Raw genomic sequence first — 16,086 nt, 5'->3', positions numbered from 1 at the left:
GTGTCCGAGAAGCAAGCGGAGGAGAGCCACCGGCAGGACAGCGCCAACCTGCTCATCTTCATCCTGCTGCTCACCCTCACCATTCTCACCATCTGGCTCTTCAAGCACCGCCGAGCCCGCTTCCTGCACGAAACCGGCCTGGCTATGATTTATGGCAAGTGCCTGAACCCCTGTCCGCCCCCCTGGCCCTGCCCCTTTCTCTGCCCGCCGGCTGCTTCGCCGCCTCCCCTGGCCCTGCTGTGCCTACCTTGGGCTCCCCTTATAATTCCTTCCATTTTCTGCCTCGCGGTCCTCCACCCCGTTTCTCAGCCTCCCTCTCTTTTTTCTGCTCTGCCCCCCGTTTCTCTATCTCACCCCCTATTTTCTTCAGCCTCACCCAGCTTTTTCTCTGCCTCTACACACCTTTTTCTCCTCCAACCCCACCCCCTTTTTCCTCCGCACCCTCCCCCCTTCCTTTCTCTGCCTTCCGAGCTCGGGACCAGGCCGAGGATGGGAAGGGAGTGGGTGCGGTGTCTGAGATTAGGCTGGGTCTGGAAGAGGGGAAGACACCATTGAGATTCATTTTTCTGGGGTGTCACTTTGCTTAAGGTTCAATGAAGGTGCAGTAGTACGTCTATTGCCTCCGAATCAGGCGTTTTTGTGGAGCCCGAGTCGACCTTTACTTATCACCCAGCTCTTGCTACGCCCTGTCCTTTCGAGGTTGAAAATGAAAACCTTACTCCAGTGGAGCCCACGTAAAAACGTGAACATGAAATCGGCTGCAGAAGGCTTAGGGCATTTGTAATGACGTCCTGATTTATTGTACTATTTCCAGTAATAACCGGTATGGAGACGGACGGTGACCCTTGCAGCTCAGGCTACAGAAGTGCGGCCGAGGAAGAGTTAAGGGTCTTCCAGCAGTGTGGTGTGGTGTACTGTACTATAGGATGCTCAGGACAGTTCAGCCAACAGTAATTACAAACACCGCGCATTTGCAGTAGGGGTGACTTGCTGTCTGCATGAGGTTATGGACCCACTGTTGAGTAAATGGCTTGGGTTCTTGTATCTCAGTATGTTTTCTTTATGAGGTTTTTTATTTGTTTATTTAGTTTATTTATTCTTCTCTCTCTCTCTCTCTCTCTCTTTTTTTTTTTTTTTAGTGAGGAGGTGAGAAAGGTAAATCAAATCCTGGGCTCAGAAGCATTTTGAATAGTCCTAGGGCCTCACGAGGGGGAGAAAAAACCAATAGATATTGCTGACTATCTTAATCTGACTGTGAGGGTAGGACTGAAGAGATGAAGGCGGCCAAGCAGCCCTTTCCGTGCAGTGCATATGTGAAGATTATCTTTGGCTGGCAGAGCCTTAAACTGATGAACTGGTTGAGGTTTGTCTCAGAATTGCAGAGAGGTAGAGGAAGCCCCAAAACATATTTTTCTCCACAAGCCCCACCCCCTCACCCCTTTCCAGTAAATCCAGAATTCTGGAATGTACATCTCAAGGGTAGCAAGGAAAAGTAGTAGTGCACCTTGGGAAAATGCATGGATTCAGGCTTAGTTTTCATTTGTAAAGTAGTCCAGTTCTAAGCCTGTGTGCGAAATAGCTCTGCTCGCTAGGACTCCTAAGTGTTTAGGCATATTAGGTGGTCTTTATGTTTTATATATATTTTTCATTTCTTTTGCAGTGCCCCTTAAGCCTTAGTCATATAAGCCACACATGTCTATGTAATTTCTCTGTTTAACTGTATGTAATTTAGTTAGTATCCTCAGCAGTCACTGATCAGCCTACTACATATTATGCATAGCACCTATACAGAGGTACAAGACCCTTGCCTTCAAGGAACTTACAGACAGGTCACATAAAGAAAATGGTGGCATTTTTAATTTGGCTAAATGCCAAATGAATATTATAGTGTTAAAATAAGGAACCAATCACAGAAACCTCTTTCCTGTGGAGAGAGCGAGCATGATGTAGATAGTTAAAGGTACGAGGCTTTATCCCAGAGGTCAGCTATTTTTCTTTTTTTTTTCTGTAAAGGGCCAGCTATACAGATTGTTGACTTTGCAAATCACATACATCTCCATGTCTCTTTTACCTTCGTTTCTTTTTTCATAGACCTTTAAACATGTAAAAATCATTCTTAGCTCTTGGGCCACATAAAGGCAGACTTCAGACTGTAGCTTGCAAACCCCTGCTTTAAAGTCAGCCCAGAGTTCCTGTCCACCATGCCAGTAGCTGTGTGTGATCTTAAGCAAGGCCCTTTCTGTTTAGCTATATCTATATATTGGGGATAGCGATAGGATTCTTGTGAGAAAGGAAGGTGTTTAGTCTGGCACCTGACCTCTAAATCTGCTCAATACATGATAGCTATGCTTTTATTATTATTATTATTATTGCTAATATGATTGCATTTTCACAGGTTAGGCTTAGAACAGTTCTTTTAATTGCTGAGTCTCATAAGTTAAGAGGTAAACATAATATTTAAAAAAATACAAATACAGACTTCGAATCACTCTGAAAATATTTGCTCTTTGATAGCTGATATCATTAACCTCTTCTAACTCTTGGGCTGAAGTAGAAAAGAAGGATTACTGATTGCTTTTTCTAAAGATTCTAAGTTAATAAAAGGTGACAGAGGACCTTAGTATTAGTATTTTCTGAAGGAAAAAATAGAAAAATAAGGATATCTCTTGTGGAATATGAAGTACAAGAGTATGAATGTAGGAGTCAAATCTGGGGTTGACTTGGCATTTTTCAGCCTATCTCATTTTCTCAGTATGGACAGTGGGGGGCTGTGGATCAAACAGATTCCTAACAAACTCCCAAGTCCAGTTTGAAAATAGATGAGATTGGGTCAGTGGATTTTTGATACCATGGGAATTGAGGTTTTCTAATCCAAACAACTGTCTGTCATTTACCTTTTCTTAGAACTCTTGCACAATCACAGCTATTCCATTACTATATTATTTTAAGACCTTTCTTATTCAGCTTGACGTCCAGGTCAAATGGGAGTGCAGAGATCTTAAGATTCAGCCCACTGGTGATCTTATTCCTGTGATGTCCGCTTAGTTACCTAAATCCTGAAAAACTGTTATTTAAAATAAACCTTTTCTTTATCTTTTTTGAGAAGCCAGGGCAAAAAAGAAGTTTAATTTGCCAATGTGGTCAGTTTCTAGACTGTAATATAGACTAATTGTTCCAGTTGAAAACATTCAATCTCAAAGCACCCACACATTTTGTTCATTAGGCTAGCTTTCTTAAGAAGCTTAAAAGTGAGTCACTGTTAGTAAAAATTGCCCAGGTAGTTAATTAAGTCTGAAAAGTGATCACTCACTGCAGAATGTTTACAGATGGTAATAAAAGAAAAAAAACACACACACACACAAAAAAAACAAAAGTAGGAGGGCAAGCAGGTGACACCGTGGTTAAGGTGCTGGATTCGTACATGGCTGACTATGGTTCAAGTTCCAGACCCGGTGGCCTAAAAGTCATGCCGGATGTGTGTGTGTGTGTGTGCGTGTGTGTGTGTGTGCACTCACCCAAAATACCAAGAAGAGGATTGAGGAGAAGGAATTGTGGCATGTCCATCCTCCTGCAGGGTGATTTCATACTCTACCCCCTCCCCCCCATGGCAAGTGCACTCACCCTATGGTAAAAATCTTAAAAAAAAAAAACAAAAGGCAGAAGAAATAGTTGTTTTGTCATAAACTTAAGGTCCCCAGAGTCCTAGGCTTAATTAATATGATCCACAAACAAACATTTATAAAATAATCTATGATGTATGGGCTATGATAGGAAATGCAGAAATGAGCCTTAGTCCTTGGCCAAAAGCACTTACAATCTACTGATTTAATAGATAATGTTTATTCAGCATTGCAGTGTGTTACATGCTGTACTAGGAGCTTTACGAGTATTATTTCATTTAAAACTCATTACAACCTAGGGCCAGGAGGTCATATGGTGGTTAAGGTGCTAGATTCCCACGTGACTGACAGTGGTTTGAGCCCTGGAGCTGGTGGTTTGAAAATCATGCTGGGCACATGTGTGTGCATAGCCAAAATCCCAAGGACAATGGAGGAGAACTGATTGTCCTGTGGCCATCCCCTCTGGGAGGTGATTTCTCACTTTTCCTCTTATTCCCCCAGGGAGTGATTTCTCACTTTCCCTCTCTGTTTCTCTTTGAGTGCACAAGCCCTGTGGCAAAAATCTAAATCAAAGAAAACTAGTAACAGCCCTTTAAGATGGGCACTATTATCATTCTCATTGTACAGATGAGGAAATTTGAGCCCAGAGAGGTTAAATGACCTGCCTGAAGTGACAAGTTATGTGACCCAGTCATTCTGGCTCAGAAGCCCCATACTCTTAGCCCCTAAACCATATTGCCTCATGCTGAAGAGAGAAAACTATATAAAGACAAAGTGGGTTAGTACTGTCATCACTTCATATGAGGAAACTGAGGCTCAGTGAGAGGTTATCTACCCTAAAGTCACAGATTAGAACTTAATAGAGCCAGAATTCTTACAAGTATCTGATGTCCAAACTTACACTTTTTCTCCTACACTGTACTGTGCTCCATTTCATAACATCAAATGTATAAGGGGCCGATTCTCATAGTTGTAGGGGTTTTGCAGGTGGATTATGAGGAAGGGCTATGAGAGAATGGAGGCCTAAACCTGGTTCTCCATAGAGCCACTGAAGAAGTTAGTGGCGATGTGAGAGTGAGGAGATGCTTTGGAATCTGAACATTAAGTTATCAATTCAGGCTTTTGTCACATGATGACAAATAATGTCAGGCAAGTAATTTATCTTCACTTGATAGATGAAGAAACAATGAGATCTTTTATGGAAGTATCTATTGGAGGCCAGCAGGTGGGCATGGTGGTTAAGGGCACTGGACGCCCTCGTGGTCAACTGCGATTTGAGTTCCGGGCCTCGCGGCTTTCTCTCTCTCTCTCTCTCTCTCTCTCTCTCATACACACACACTATGTCCTACTCTGGTCAAATTAAAATAAATAAATAAAGATAAATAATTGTTAAAAAATTGTATCTATTGGGTTGGAAAAGTTATGAGGCATTTTTCATAGGAAAACACGAAAAAAAAAGTCATGATTTTTCTGATGATCCAGAATCAGATAATACGTGCAGAAACATCTAGGATAGGGGTTGGTTTAAGGTCCTAGGTAAAAGGGTTCTCTTGGAAAAGATGTTTATCTTTCCTGAGAGGGGAGCTGTAGGTAAACAAGCTTCTGTTGAGATAGAGACTTAGAATTGAGGCAGTCTTACTTCAAATGGCCCCTGGCATCTCAAAAAAATGGGTAAAGGTTAGGAGAGCTGATGTGAGAATGTGCTGAGAAACAAAGAGATGAATAAGTGCAAGACTTATTGAGGTCAGCAAAAGCATTAACTTCCTTGGCTATCACAAAGTTAAATTAAATTTTTTTTTTTTTTTTTTTTTTTTAGATTTTTGCCATAGGGTGCGTGCATTTCCTGGAGAGAGAGATCAAGAGTGAGGGAAAGTAAGGAATCACCCTCAAGGGGGATGGCCACACTGCAATCCCTTCTCCTCCATTCTTTTCCTAGGAGTTTTGGGCGTGCATGCATACGTGCCCAGTGTGTTGAATTTCAAGCCACTGGGTCCGGGACTTGAACTGCAGAGTAGGCAATGGGGGATTGAGCATCTTATTTTTATTTTTTTATTTTATTTTTATTTATTTTTTTTGAGAGGTTTTTGCTATAGGGCGCATGCGCTCGCCAGACAGACAGAGAGAGACATAGAGACAGAAAGCAAGAAATCACCCCCCGGGGGGATGGTCATGCCGCAGTCCCTTCTCCATTCTCCTCTCGGGATCTTGGGCACGCACGCACAGGCACCTGGTGTGAGTTTTAAGCCACCCGGTCCGGGACGCGAACCGCGGTCGACTATGTGGGAGCCCAGCGACATAGCCATTACGCTAACTGCTGGTTCCCAGGGGATCGAGCATCTTAAACACCATGTCACCTGCTGGCCCAAATTAGCTTTTAATGCAGAATCTAACGGCATGTCAAGTGAGAATAGCTAACACAACACACGTACACAAACATTTTTTTTCAGATTATTATTTTTTAATTCAAGTTTTTTAAAAAATATTTATTTAGTTTTATTTATTCATTTATTTATTTTAATTTGACCAGAGAGATACACACACATACACTTACACAGAGGGAAAGTGAGAAAGCAAGCCACCAGGTCCAGGACTCGAACCGTGGTCAGCCATGTGGGAGTGTCCAGCACCTTAACTACCATGCTACCTGCTGGTCCCAGATTATTATTATTTTTTAAAATAATTTTATTATTCTTATTTTTTAAAAAAAAACATTCGATCACTACACATCATTTAGCTTGTAAAGAGAATTAACCCAACAGGAAATACTTCTCAGACCCGTTCAGTTGAGAATACATGTTATCATTAACAGGTAATAAACCATGTCTGTGTCCTACAAATGTCATGCCCCAGTCATGTTTTTCCATATTTTCGACTGTCAGAAGCTTCGGGTATGATAGGCTGGATGAGGGTGCTGAAATTCATAACAGAACCAGTTTCTGCTAACCGGGAGAAATCAGGCAATGGCAGCGCCTTATCTGATGCTAAATTCCTTATCACTGGGAGGATTTCCAGACAAGTGGGTCAGGAATGTGTCGGAAGGGCAGGACTTCTCTTTTGTGAAAGATATCCCTTTGTGGTTGTGCTCTTTGTTGTCTGTTAGTGGTAATTTTAAATTCATAATATCAATATTTTCTGTGCCTTCATCTATGTAGGAGGCTAGAAGTTTCTGCTTCTATTGTCTTAACAAAATGCTCTTTTTTTGTCCTTTCTCTTTACTGAGGATTGCTTTAAGTCCATGATTAGGATCTTTCCTTGAACAGAATGCATATTAACTTGATTTGCCAAATTTTTCAAAAAAATTCTAATTTTTCAGATGGCTGATCCTGTAACAAAAGCATTTGATTTTTTCCCCAACCTAGGTAATTATTCTCCTTGCTGTCTTTTAGTTTTTGCTATAGGACATGTGTGCTTTCCAGAGACAGAGAGAAAGCGAGAAACCACTCCCTGAGGGGGTGGCCATGTCTCAGTCCTTTCTGCTTCATTCTCTTCTCGGGATCTTGGGTACACACGCTCGTGACCTTGGCATGATTTTCAAGCCGCTGGGTCCAGGACTGGAAACCGCAAAGTCAGCCTGGGACTGAAAACCACGAAGTCGGCCTGTGGGATCCAGTGCCTTAACTTCCGTGCCACCTGGTGACCTCTTGCTGTCATTTTATCTACCGAGGTTTGTGTTTCAAATTGTCCAAGCACTGATCCCTCCTCGGCATCTGGGAGATGTTTCAGCATAGCTGTTTCAGCATAGCGTTGGGCAGGCAATAGAACCTGTAGATGCATTCCTTGCAAAATTGGGCCTGGGGTCATGGGAATTATTTATGCTGCTGTTATGAACACTCCTAGTAGCTTATCCTGCTATTTTTGCATATGGAGTAACAACTTTTCCTAAGCCTCTTTTTTTTTTTTTGAGAGTTTTTTTTTTAATATTTATTTATTTATTTCCATTTGATATTATTATTATTATCCCGTTTGATCAGACAGAGGCAGAGAGAGAGATAAAGGGAAAGCATAAAAGCAAGCCACCAGGTCCAAGACCCGACCATGGTCAGCCATGTGGGAATCCAGCACCTTTAACCACCACGCCATCTGCCGGCCCCGATAGGTTTTTACTGTAGGAAGCTTGCGCTAGCCAAAAAGAGAGACAGAGACAGAAAGCTAGAAATCACCCCCCTAGGGGGGATGGCCACGCCGCAATCCCTTCTCCTCCATTCTCCTCTTAGGATCTTGGGCATGCACGCACACACGCCCGGCGTGAGTTTAAGCCAACGGGTCCGGGACTCGAACCATGGTTCACTACATGGAAGTCCAGCGACATAGCCATTTCACCAACTGCTGGTCCCCCTAAGCCTCTTAATTAGGAAGTCTTATGGGATAGTAGAGAAACAGCTGTTTCTTTATCACAGGGCAGAATGACTGGATCTGTAGCCTTTTCTCTCTCAGGTTATGTCTGTCAAGCACAACAGATAGACATCAGGGGTTTTTTTTCTCCTTTTTTTTTAAGTTTTTTTTTTTTTTCCATGGGGTACATGCACTGGCCAGAGAGATAGAAAGAGAGGGAAGGTGATAAATTGTGCACTCCTTCCTCAGGGATGGCTGTCTTTTCTCATCCATTCTCTTCTTGGGATTTTGGGCATGCACACACATGCACCTGGTGTGATTTTCAAGTTGCCATGGCTGGGACTCAAATCACAGTCAGCCATGTGGGAACCTAGTGCCTTAACTACCATGTCACCTGCTGGCTCCATGTGGTGAGATATGTTATAGCATGGCTTTCATTTATTTTAAATCTGAACCTTTGTTAAAATGTTGTTTAAATTTAACATCATTGTACTGTTTGCCCATTAATCATTGAGCTCACATTACAAACCGTGTGATTAGAAGAATCCATCATCCCTACTCCTCTGTTTCCTTGCCACCTACTGCTCTTATACCCTTCTATCCCCCCCATTTCTGCTTTATCACTTCCCCTTCTGGTCTGTCTTCTACCCCCACTCCCCCACTGAAACTGTTTTTATCAAGGTCACCCATGACCTCCTTTTTACCAACCCAGTGGACACTTCTGATGCCAGGCTTACTTGATTTTACTACAGCATTTGATAGATTCTATCACTTTCTCCTCCTAGAAAAGAGTTTTCCCTTTCTTCCTGAGTTCTTTGCCATATGGACTTCCTTTTTCTTCCCACTCCTGTGTCTTTTTCTTCTAGACCTCTTCCCATTTCATTTGTTCCATAGGGGATCTCATTTATACTGCCAAGGTACATCTCTGTCTAGTTGAGGTCTCCTCCACCTTCTTGAACCCCAGATCTCACATACTTACCTATGCAAGTGTCACAGATAAATCGAACTCAACATGTTCAGAACTGAACTTCGCCTTGTCCTCTATAAATCTGTTCTTCCTTGTGTTCCCTACCTTATTGAGTGGCCCCACTATCCATCTTGGTGCGTGCTCGGGCCAAATTACTCACCTAGTTACCAAGTCAATTAAGACTCCTCTTGGTCTTTCTTCTCTCTTCCCCTCAGTCTAGCCTACTCAGTCACCAAATCCTTCTCAAGTATTAATATGATACCTCTGTGGCCTGGACAGTGGAATGGTAGTAAAACGTAATGCTCTGTGAGGCTGACCCACAGGGGAAAGGTCTGAGTTTGAATCTGGAGACTTCTCTGAAAATGCTGGGCATGCATGTGCCTATGATCCTGGGCTGGCTGAAGCTGGGGACGGATGGCGGTGTCAAGAACTTGTTGGGGTGCTATTTATCTTCGTCTCATTCTCTTTCTCTCACTCATGAAGGAAATAAATGAAGAGACTTTTTAACTGCCTGAGGGCATATACACTTGTCAGAGAGAGTAAGAGAAAGCACCCCCCAGTGGGACATGGTCACTTCACAGTTCCTTCCCCATTTCTCCATCCTGTCAGGATTTGGGCCCCACGTGCACACAAACCCAGTGTGTCTTTCAAGCTACTAAGCTCAGGATTTGAACAGTGGTTGGGTATGTGGAATTTGGCTGTATTAACCACCATGCTGTGGGGCCAGCTCATAAATGAGTAAACTTAAAAAAAAATGATACAGGGTCCAGCAGTTGGCATGGTGGTTGAGGTGCTGGACTCCCACATGGTCAGTTGCAGTTCGAGTCCCAGACCTGATGGCTTACTTTCTCATTCAAGTCCTGGACCTGGTGGCTTGCTTTTTCACTTTCCCTGTCTGTCTCTGGTCAAATTAAATAATAATAACAAATAAAATGAATTAAGTAGTTATTTAAAAAAAGATATCTTCTAAAAATCCTTTTCTCTTTCTACTACTACTCTCTTAGAAGGTCCTAAACTCTTATTACCTAAACAGTCACAGTTGCCATCTCTGTGGACTTTTAAATCCTCTCTAGTCTAGACAGGTCTTTCTAAAATAGAAATCCAATGTCAGGTCCCTGGTTAAAATCCTTCTATGACCTTTTAAAAAATAAATTGTTTATTTAATTAATTTTATTTGTTATTTATTTATAACCAGAGAGAGATAGTAGAGAAAGGGAAAGTGAGAAAGCAAGCCACCAGGTCCAGGACTTAACCACAGTCAGCCATGTGGGAGTCCAGTGCCTTAGCCACCATTCCGTATGCCAGCCCCACCTTCTATGACTTTTGTTTTTGGGATAAAGTCCACACTCCCTTCCTCAACATGCAAGATCTTTTATGATTCAGCTCTTGCTGATCTTTCAAACCTCAATTCTTATTACTTTATAAGCCAGCTAGACTGAAAGACTTGAAGTTCCCTGAATGGGCTATGTTCTTTCCTTCTTCCTTGACTAGTTATATCTCACTATTCCCCTACCTGGAATATACCCTTTTTTTCTGTTTTGTTATCTGCTCAAGTGACTCTTCTCAAAAGACTTCTATAATGCCCCACTGCCTTAGGCTTGGAATGTGTTACTTTTCTGTTTTTATAACACCTCGTATATATATATATCCTATAATTGTTTATTTGGTCTGTTTTCGCTAATTGGACTGAGAACTCTTTGAAGGAGATACCCTATTTTCGTCTTTGAATAGGATTCCCCGAGGGACCTAGTATAATACTCCATTAGTATATTTAAAAATAATGGTGGTAAGAACGAAAGATGACAGGAAGGTAAAACGTAGCTATAGTGGTATGCTATGTATCTTGGTGTTAAGGAAAGTTCCACAAATGGGGTTCAATTTGCAATAGAGGTATATCCATACAATGGAATATTATTTGGCTATAAATATGAAGTTCTGATACTTGGTATGACATGGATAACCTGGGTCAGCTCCATGGACTAGTAGTTAAGAGAGTCAGATCCCATGTGGCTGATCACAGTTTGATACCCAGCCCTGACAGCTTGACAGAAATGCCAGGTGTGTGTGCATGTGTGCCCAAAATTATGACAAGATGGAGAAATGGAGAAAGGATTATGATATGACCACGCCCCATTGAGGGTATATTCTCAGTATGTCTCTAGTGATTGCGCACATCCTCTGGCAATTTAAAAGCATGAATAAGTCTTGAAAACATTATGTTAAGAAGCCAAACAGAAAAGGCATGTATTATAGGATTCCATTTATGTGAAATATCCAGAATACACAAATTCATAGAGAAAGATTAGTGGTTTCCCAGGGTTGTGGAATAGGGGAGTAGAGAATGACTACTAGTAAATATGGGGGTTTCTTTCTGGAATGATAAAAATGTTTTGAAATTAAGTTGTGGTGATTGATAGACAGCTTTGTGAATATACTACAGACCACTGAATTATAATCTAAAAGGATAAGTTTTATGATATGTGAATTTGAGCTCAATAAAACCATTATGAAATGACTGTAGTTGACTAATATTGTTTTTTAAAATATAATTATTTGTTTAATTAAAAAAAATTTTTGGCGAGGTTTTTGCTATAGGGCACGTGTGCTCGCCAGAAAGACAGACAGATGCAGAGAGACAGAAAGCGAGAAATCAGCCCCCAGGAGGGTATGGCCATGCCACAATCCCTTCTCCTTCATTCTCCTCTCAGGATCTTGGGCACACATGGACACGCACCCAGCGTGAATTTAAGCCACTGGGTCCAGGGCTCAAACCGTGGTCGACTACATGGGAGTCTAGCAACATAGCTATTATGCCAACTGGTGGTCCCATTATTTATTTAATTTTATTTGTCATTATCATTATTCTTAAATTTGCTACAGGGTACATGTGCTCGTCAGAGAGAGACAGAGAGAGAGAGGGAGGGAGAGGCAAAGTGAGTGAGAAAGCAAGCCGCCAGGTCCAGGACCTGAACTGTGGTCAGCCATGAGGGAGTCCAGGACCTTAACTACCACACCATCTACTGGCCCCTTTATCAGTATAGTTTTATAGTACCTAGAACATTGTGCACATCTGAATAGCAGTAGAACGATCCAGACAAGATCCTGACAGTATGTTGATCTTATAGCATCTGATTCAGGATTTCTATTCCATGCTTTGATTTTTAAACAGATATTTTAATATTCAAATCTGACCTGTTAGTAGAAAAACTCAGCCAATCTACAAATATTACTGACTTTTCAATTTGTTAAATGTGTATTATTTGACCTGCCATGTGCTTTGGGAATAAACTTGGGAAGTGTAATTGATGGGCAGAGGTGGAAAAAAAAAAATATATATATATATTGCTACAGGGTGCATATGCTTATCAGAGAGCGGGAAAGTGAGAAACAACCCTCTGGGGAATGGCCATGCCAGAATTCCTTCTCCATTCTCCTCCTGGAATTTTGGGCATACATGCACATACATACCTGGTGTGATTTTTCAGGCCACCAGGTGTGCGACTCATATCATGGTCACCTATGTGGGAGTCCAGTGCTTTAACCACCATGCCACCTGCTGGCCCAGGAAAACACGTTTCTAACATGATTGTGCTGTTGGGTTGGGATCCTTTAGAGTATATTCTGTGTACAGATGATTAGAAGGTATTTTTCTCATTTTTAAAGCCTTCTTACCACTTATTATATTGCTCTTGTAATATAGTGATCTGTGCTGTTAGCCTAGGGAATATTTTTCTCTCCTGTGTTCTACTGGATTATATGATGTTTGCTCTTGGACATTTGGATTTAGTAATTCTTCAGAATGTAACTGCATTCAGTCTAAAAACAGGTTCTGAACTACAAGTGACTAAGGGATTTTCTGTCATCAAGCCAGACATATGTGTGGGCTACAAAAGAAGTGATCTCTGTTTAAAAGAAGTGCTTATGTTGTTCTTTTATTTATAGGTCTTTTGGTGGGCCTTGTGCTTCGGTATGGCATTCATGTTCCAAGTGACGTAAATAACGTAACCCTGAGCTGTGGAGTGCCATCAAGTCCAACTACCTTATTGGTAAACGTTAGTGGAAAATTTTACGAGTATACGCTGAAAGGAGAGATTAGTTCACATGAACTCAATAACGTTCAAGATAATGAAATGCTTCGAAAGGTAAGTTCTTAGTTAAAGAGAATCTTTGATTTTTTTAAAAAAAGTGTGTAACTAGCAACAAAACGATTTAGAACAAAAACAAGGAATTTTAAATGATTTTAAAATAATTAACCTAAGAGCCAGCCCCATAACATAGCAGTTAAGCCCTGTGCATGGAAAGCTAGATCTCACATGGCCAAGGACAGTTCAAGTCCTGGCCCTGGTAGCTTGAGGAACAGCATGCTGGCACATGAGCATGCTTGCCCAGAATCCTAACAGAATAGAGAAATGGAGGAAAAGGGATTGCAGCGTGCCCATGCCCGCAGTGGCAGGGCGTTATTTTCTCTCTCCGTCTTTCTTTTTCTCTCTGTATGTATGTCTATGGCCAGCACACACACCTTCTGGCAATATAATTATTTCAAATTAGTCTCTTAAAATGGGGTAAAACCTCAGTTAACAAATGTAATGTAAGGAAATGAATCTGTTTGTATATCTCATTTTCTGGTTGCGGCTAAGTACTGTAACCCTTTCTGTTTCACTGTGCGTTGTTTGCAATTATTGTAATAAATGGTGGCTGAGTTTGAGTTAAGCAGAATTTATAAGCATTTCTTTCTTTCTGTAGGAGGTTCTTATAGTTTTATAGTACTTCAGCACATTGGGTTTCTTCAATACTATTTAGAATATTCCACTAATATTCCTCCGGATTCTTTCTTACCCTCATTGTATTCTACACTAGACATAACTTAATCTTTCTTTGATTCATAATCTGGCTCAACTTCAGGGGCCTTAGCATGAGTCTTATTGTACCATACCGTGCATAAAGCTTCATGTGGGAGGTTGGGTTGTAGTCCTGCCGGCTCCCAGACATTCCTGGAGCTGTTTCTTCTGTCCCCCCGTAGTTTTTCTCAAGAAGCTTTTCAGCACTACTTTGCTCCTATTTCTGTTTTCACCCACCTGTGGCTGTTTGCCTCTACTTTTCCTGTCTACTACACAGGCGGGAGTTGACTATTATAGTTTTCTCCGTGGTGTTCCTGACCATCTTGAATACTTTTAAAATTTCATATGAATTTAAAGTTTGCTTTGCAGCAAGACTTCTTTCTACTTGTGGAAAATTCCAGTTTCTTAGATGTTCTAGGAAGTGAAGCTTTTAGCTTGGGCATGCATGTAGCTGCTTTGAGTTTATATCAACTTCTACTGTAGCCCTATGAACAGAAGGGGGCGTCTGCATTATCATAATGAGTAAGTCTTAAAATGAGTGGGCTGCCAGAACTAGAAATCTGAATTGTACAGCAACATTTTACTACAATATTATGCACTTTAGAGATGGTTCCTATGTAAGAAGTTTGTTTGCTTTTGTAAAAATAATGCTGTGTCCAAAAATTGATGTCACTAGTTTTGGCCCTTTTATTTAAAAGTATGTTCTTGCTTTCTCCTATTTTTTCTTCCAATTTGCCAGAGGGCATGTGTGCTTGCCAGAGAGAGTTGGAGAGACAGAAGGAGAAAGCACTACCAAGGGGCATGCTCATGCTGAGATTCCTTTTTTCTCCATCCTGCTGAGATTTTGGGTGCATGAACATATGCTCCCAGAATGGTTTTCAGCCATTGGGTTTGGGAATCAAACTGTATGGTCGGCCATGTGGGTCTGGCCCCCTTAATGATTAGACAATGGAGCCAGCCTGCTTTTAAACATGATGGCACTGATATTTTAACACACCTTCCATAGATATGGCTTAATGACTATTCCAACACTATCTCCTTGTCATTTGGTTGAGAAGTAGAACAACAACTATCCTATATGAAATACTTGTAAGTTACCACAGTAATGTTTTTGCTTTTGACCAGTTTATCATGTCATCATTTTTCTTTTTGATTATTTGATTATGTAATATGAGGTCTTCTAAGGGCATTCATCTAAAAGAACTCTTTATTTTAACAGGTTACTTTTGATCCAGAAGTATTTTTCAACATATTACTTCCTCCTATCATATTTTATGCAGGTTACAGTTTGAAAAGGGTAAGTGCTCTTGTTTTTCATATACTTTGAACGGCCTTAAGCTCCCTGAGCTGTATAGTAGTTGACACTTCAGAAACAGGTGGTTCTTTCCAGATTTCCCTCCCTTCTTTTCTCTTTTTACTTTATATTTTTTTCTTTAATTGAAACACCTTCTAGAGGTTATTTTATTTTATTGTTATTTTTAGGATTTTGCCATAGGGCATGTCTGCTTGCTGGAGAGAGACAGAGGGAGTCAAAGAGAGGGAAAAGTGAGAAATTACTCTCTGGCGGGTAGCCATGTCACAATCTCCTCCATTCTTCTCTCGAGATTTTGGGCACACAAGAACACATGCTTGGCATGATTTTCAAGCCACTGGGTCCACGACTTGAATCGCAGTTGGCCACGTGGGAGTCTAGCACCTTAACCATCACACTAACTGCCGGCCCCCTTTTTTTATCCTTTTTAAATGCCAAAATGTGTGCCTGTGCAAGTATGCTTTCTCTTACTTATTTCTTCTAGTGAATGATGCATTTAATGTTAGCATAGTTCACTAGAATAGAAAATCTTTTCTTTTTCGAATGAGTCATACAAATTCTAACACTGAGTAACTTTTTCTTTTGTTCATCAGAGACATTTCTTTCGAAACCTTGGGTCTATCCTAGCATATGCTTTTCTTGGGACAGCAATTTCTTGTTTTGTCATTGGGTAAGTATTTGAGGCTTAAAATACCTTTTACCCTTCACAGTATAATTTAAAAATAATACATTTTTGATGTATTTGGTATTGTATTACTGAGTGAGTCTAAGGTCTTTTGTAGTAAAATGCAGTAAGTTACTTGAATTTTCCTTAAGATCAAGGTATTACCCTGTTTAAATGAAAAGAATTAAATTTGGAATTAGTCACAAAATCCTGAGTAGATCCATTTTTTTTTTTGCGAGAGATTTTTTTTGCTATTGGGTGTGTGCGCTCGCCAGACAGACAGACAGAGACAGAGACAGAAAGCGAGAAATCACCCCCCAGGGGGGATGGTCACGCCGCAATCCCTTCTCCTC

General features: G+C 41.1%; 1 protein-coding gene across 1 annotated transcript in view; it reads left to right on the top strand.

The window, feature by feature from the left end:
• SLC9A6 (solute carrier family 9 member A6) overlaps positions 1 to 16,086 on the top strand; it is a gene marked incomplete at its 5' end in the record, with an annotated part of 89,129 nt that continues 73,043 nt past the window's right edge. Inside the window, 4 exons of the mRNA XM_027776671.1 lie at positions 1 to 154; positions 12,862 to 13,061; positions 14,977 to 15,054; positions 15,663 to 15,739. Coding sequence (XP_027632472.1) covers positions 1 to 154; positions 12,862 to 13,061; positions 14,977 to 15,054; positions 15,663 to 15,739 — 509 coding nt within the window. The remainder of the gene's footprint in view (positions 155 to 12,861; positions 13,062 to 14,976; positions 15,055 to 15,662; positions 15,740 to 16,086) is intronic.

Source organism: Tupaia chinensis, unplaced genomic scaffold, assembly GCF_000334495.1.
Source record: "Tupaia chinensis unplaced genomic scaffold, TupChi_1.0 Scaffold000706_1, whole genome shotgun sequence".
NCBI classification, from domain to species: domain Eukaryota; kingdom Metazoa; phylum Chordata; class Mammalia; order Scandentia; family Tupaiidae; genus Tupaia; species Tupaia belangeri.
This window is presented reverse-complemented; position numbering and strand designations above follow the sequence as displayed.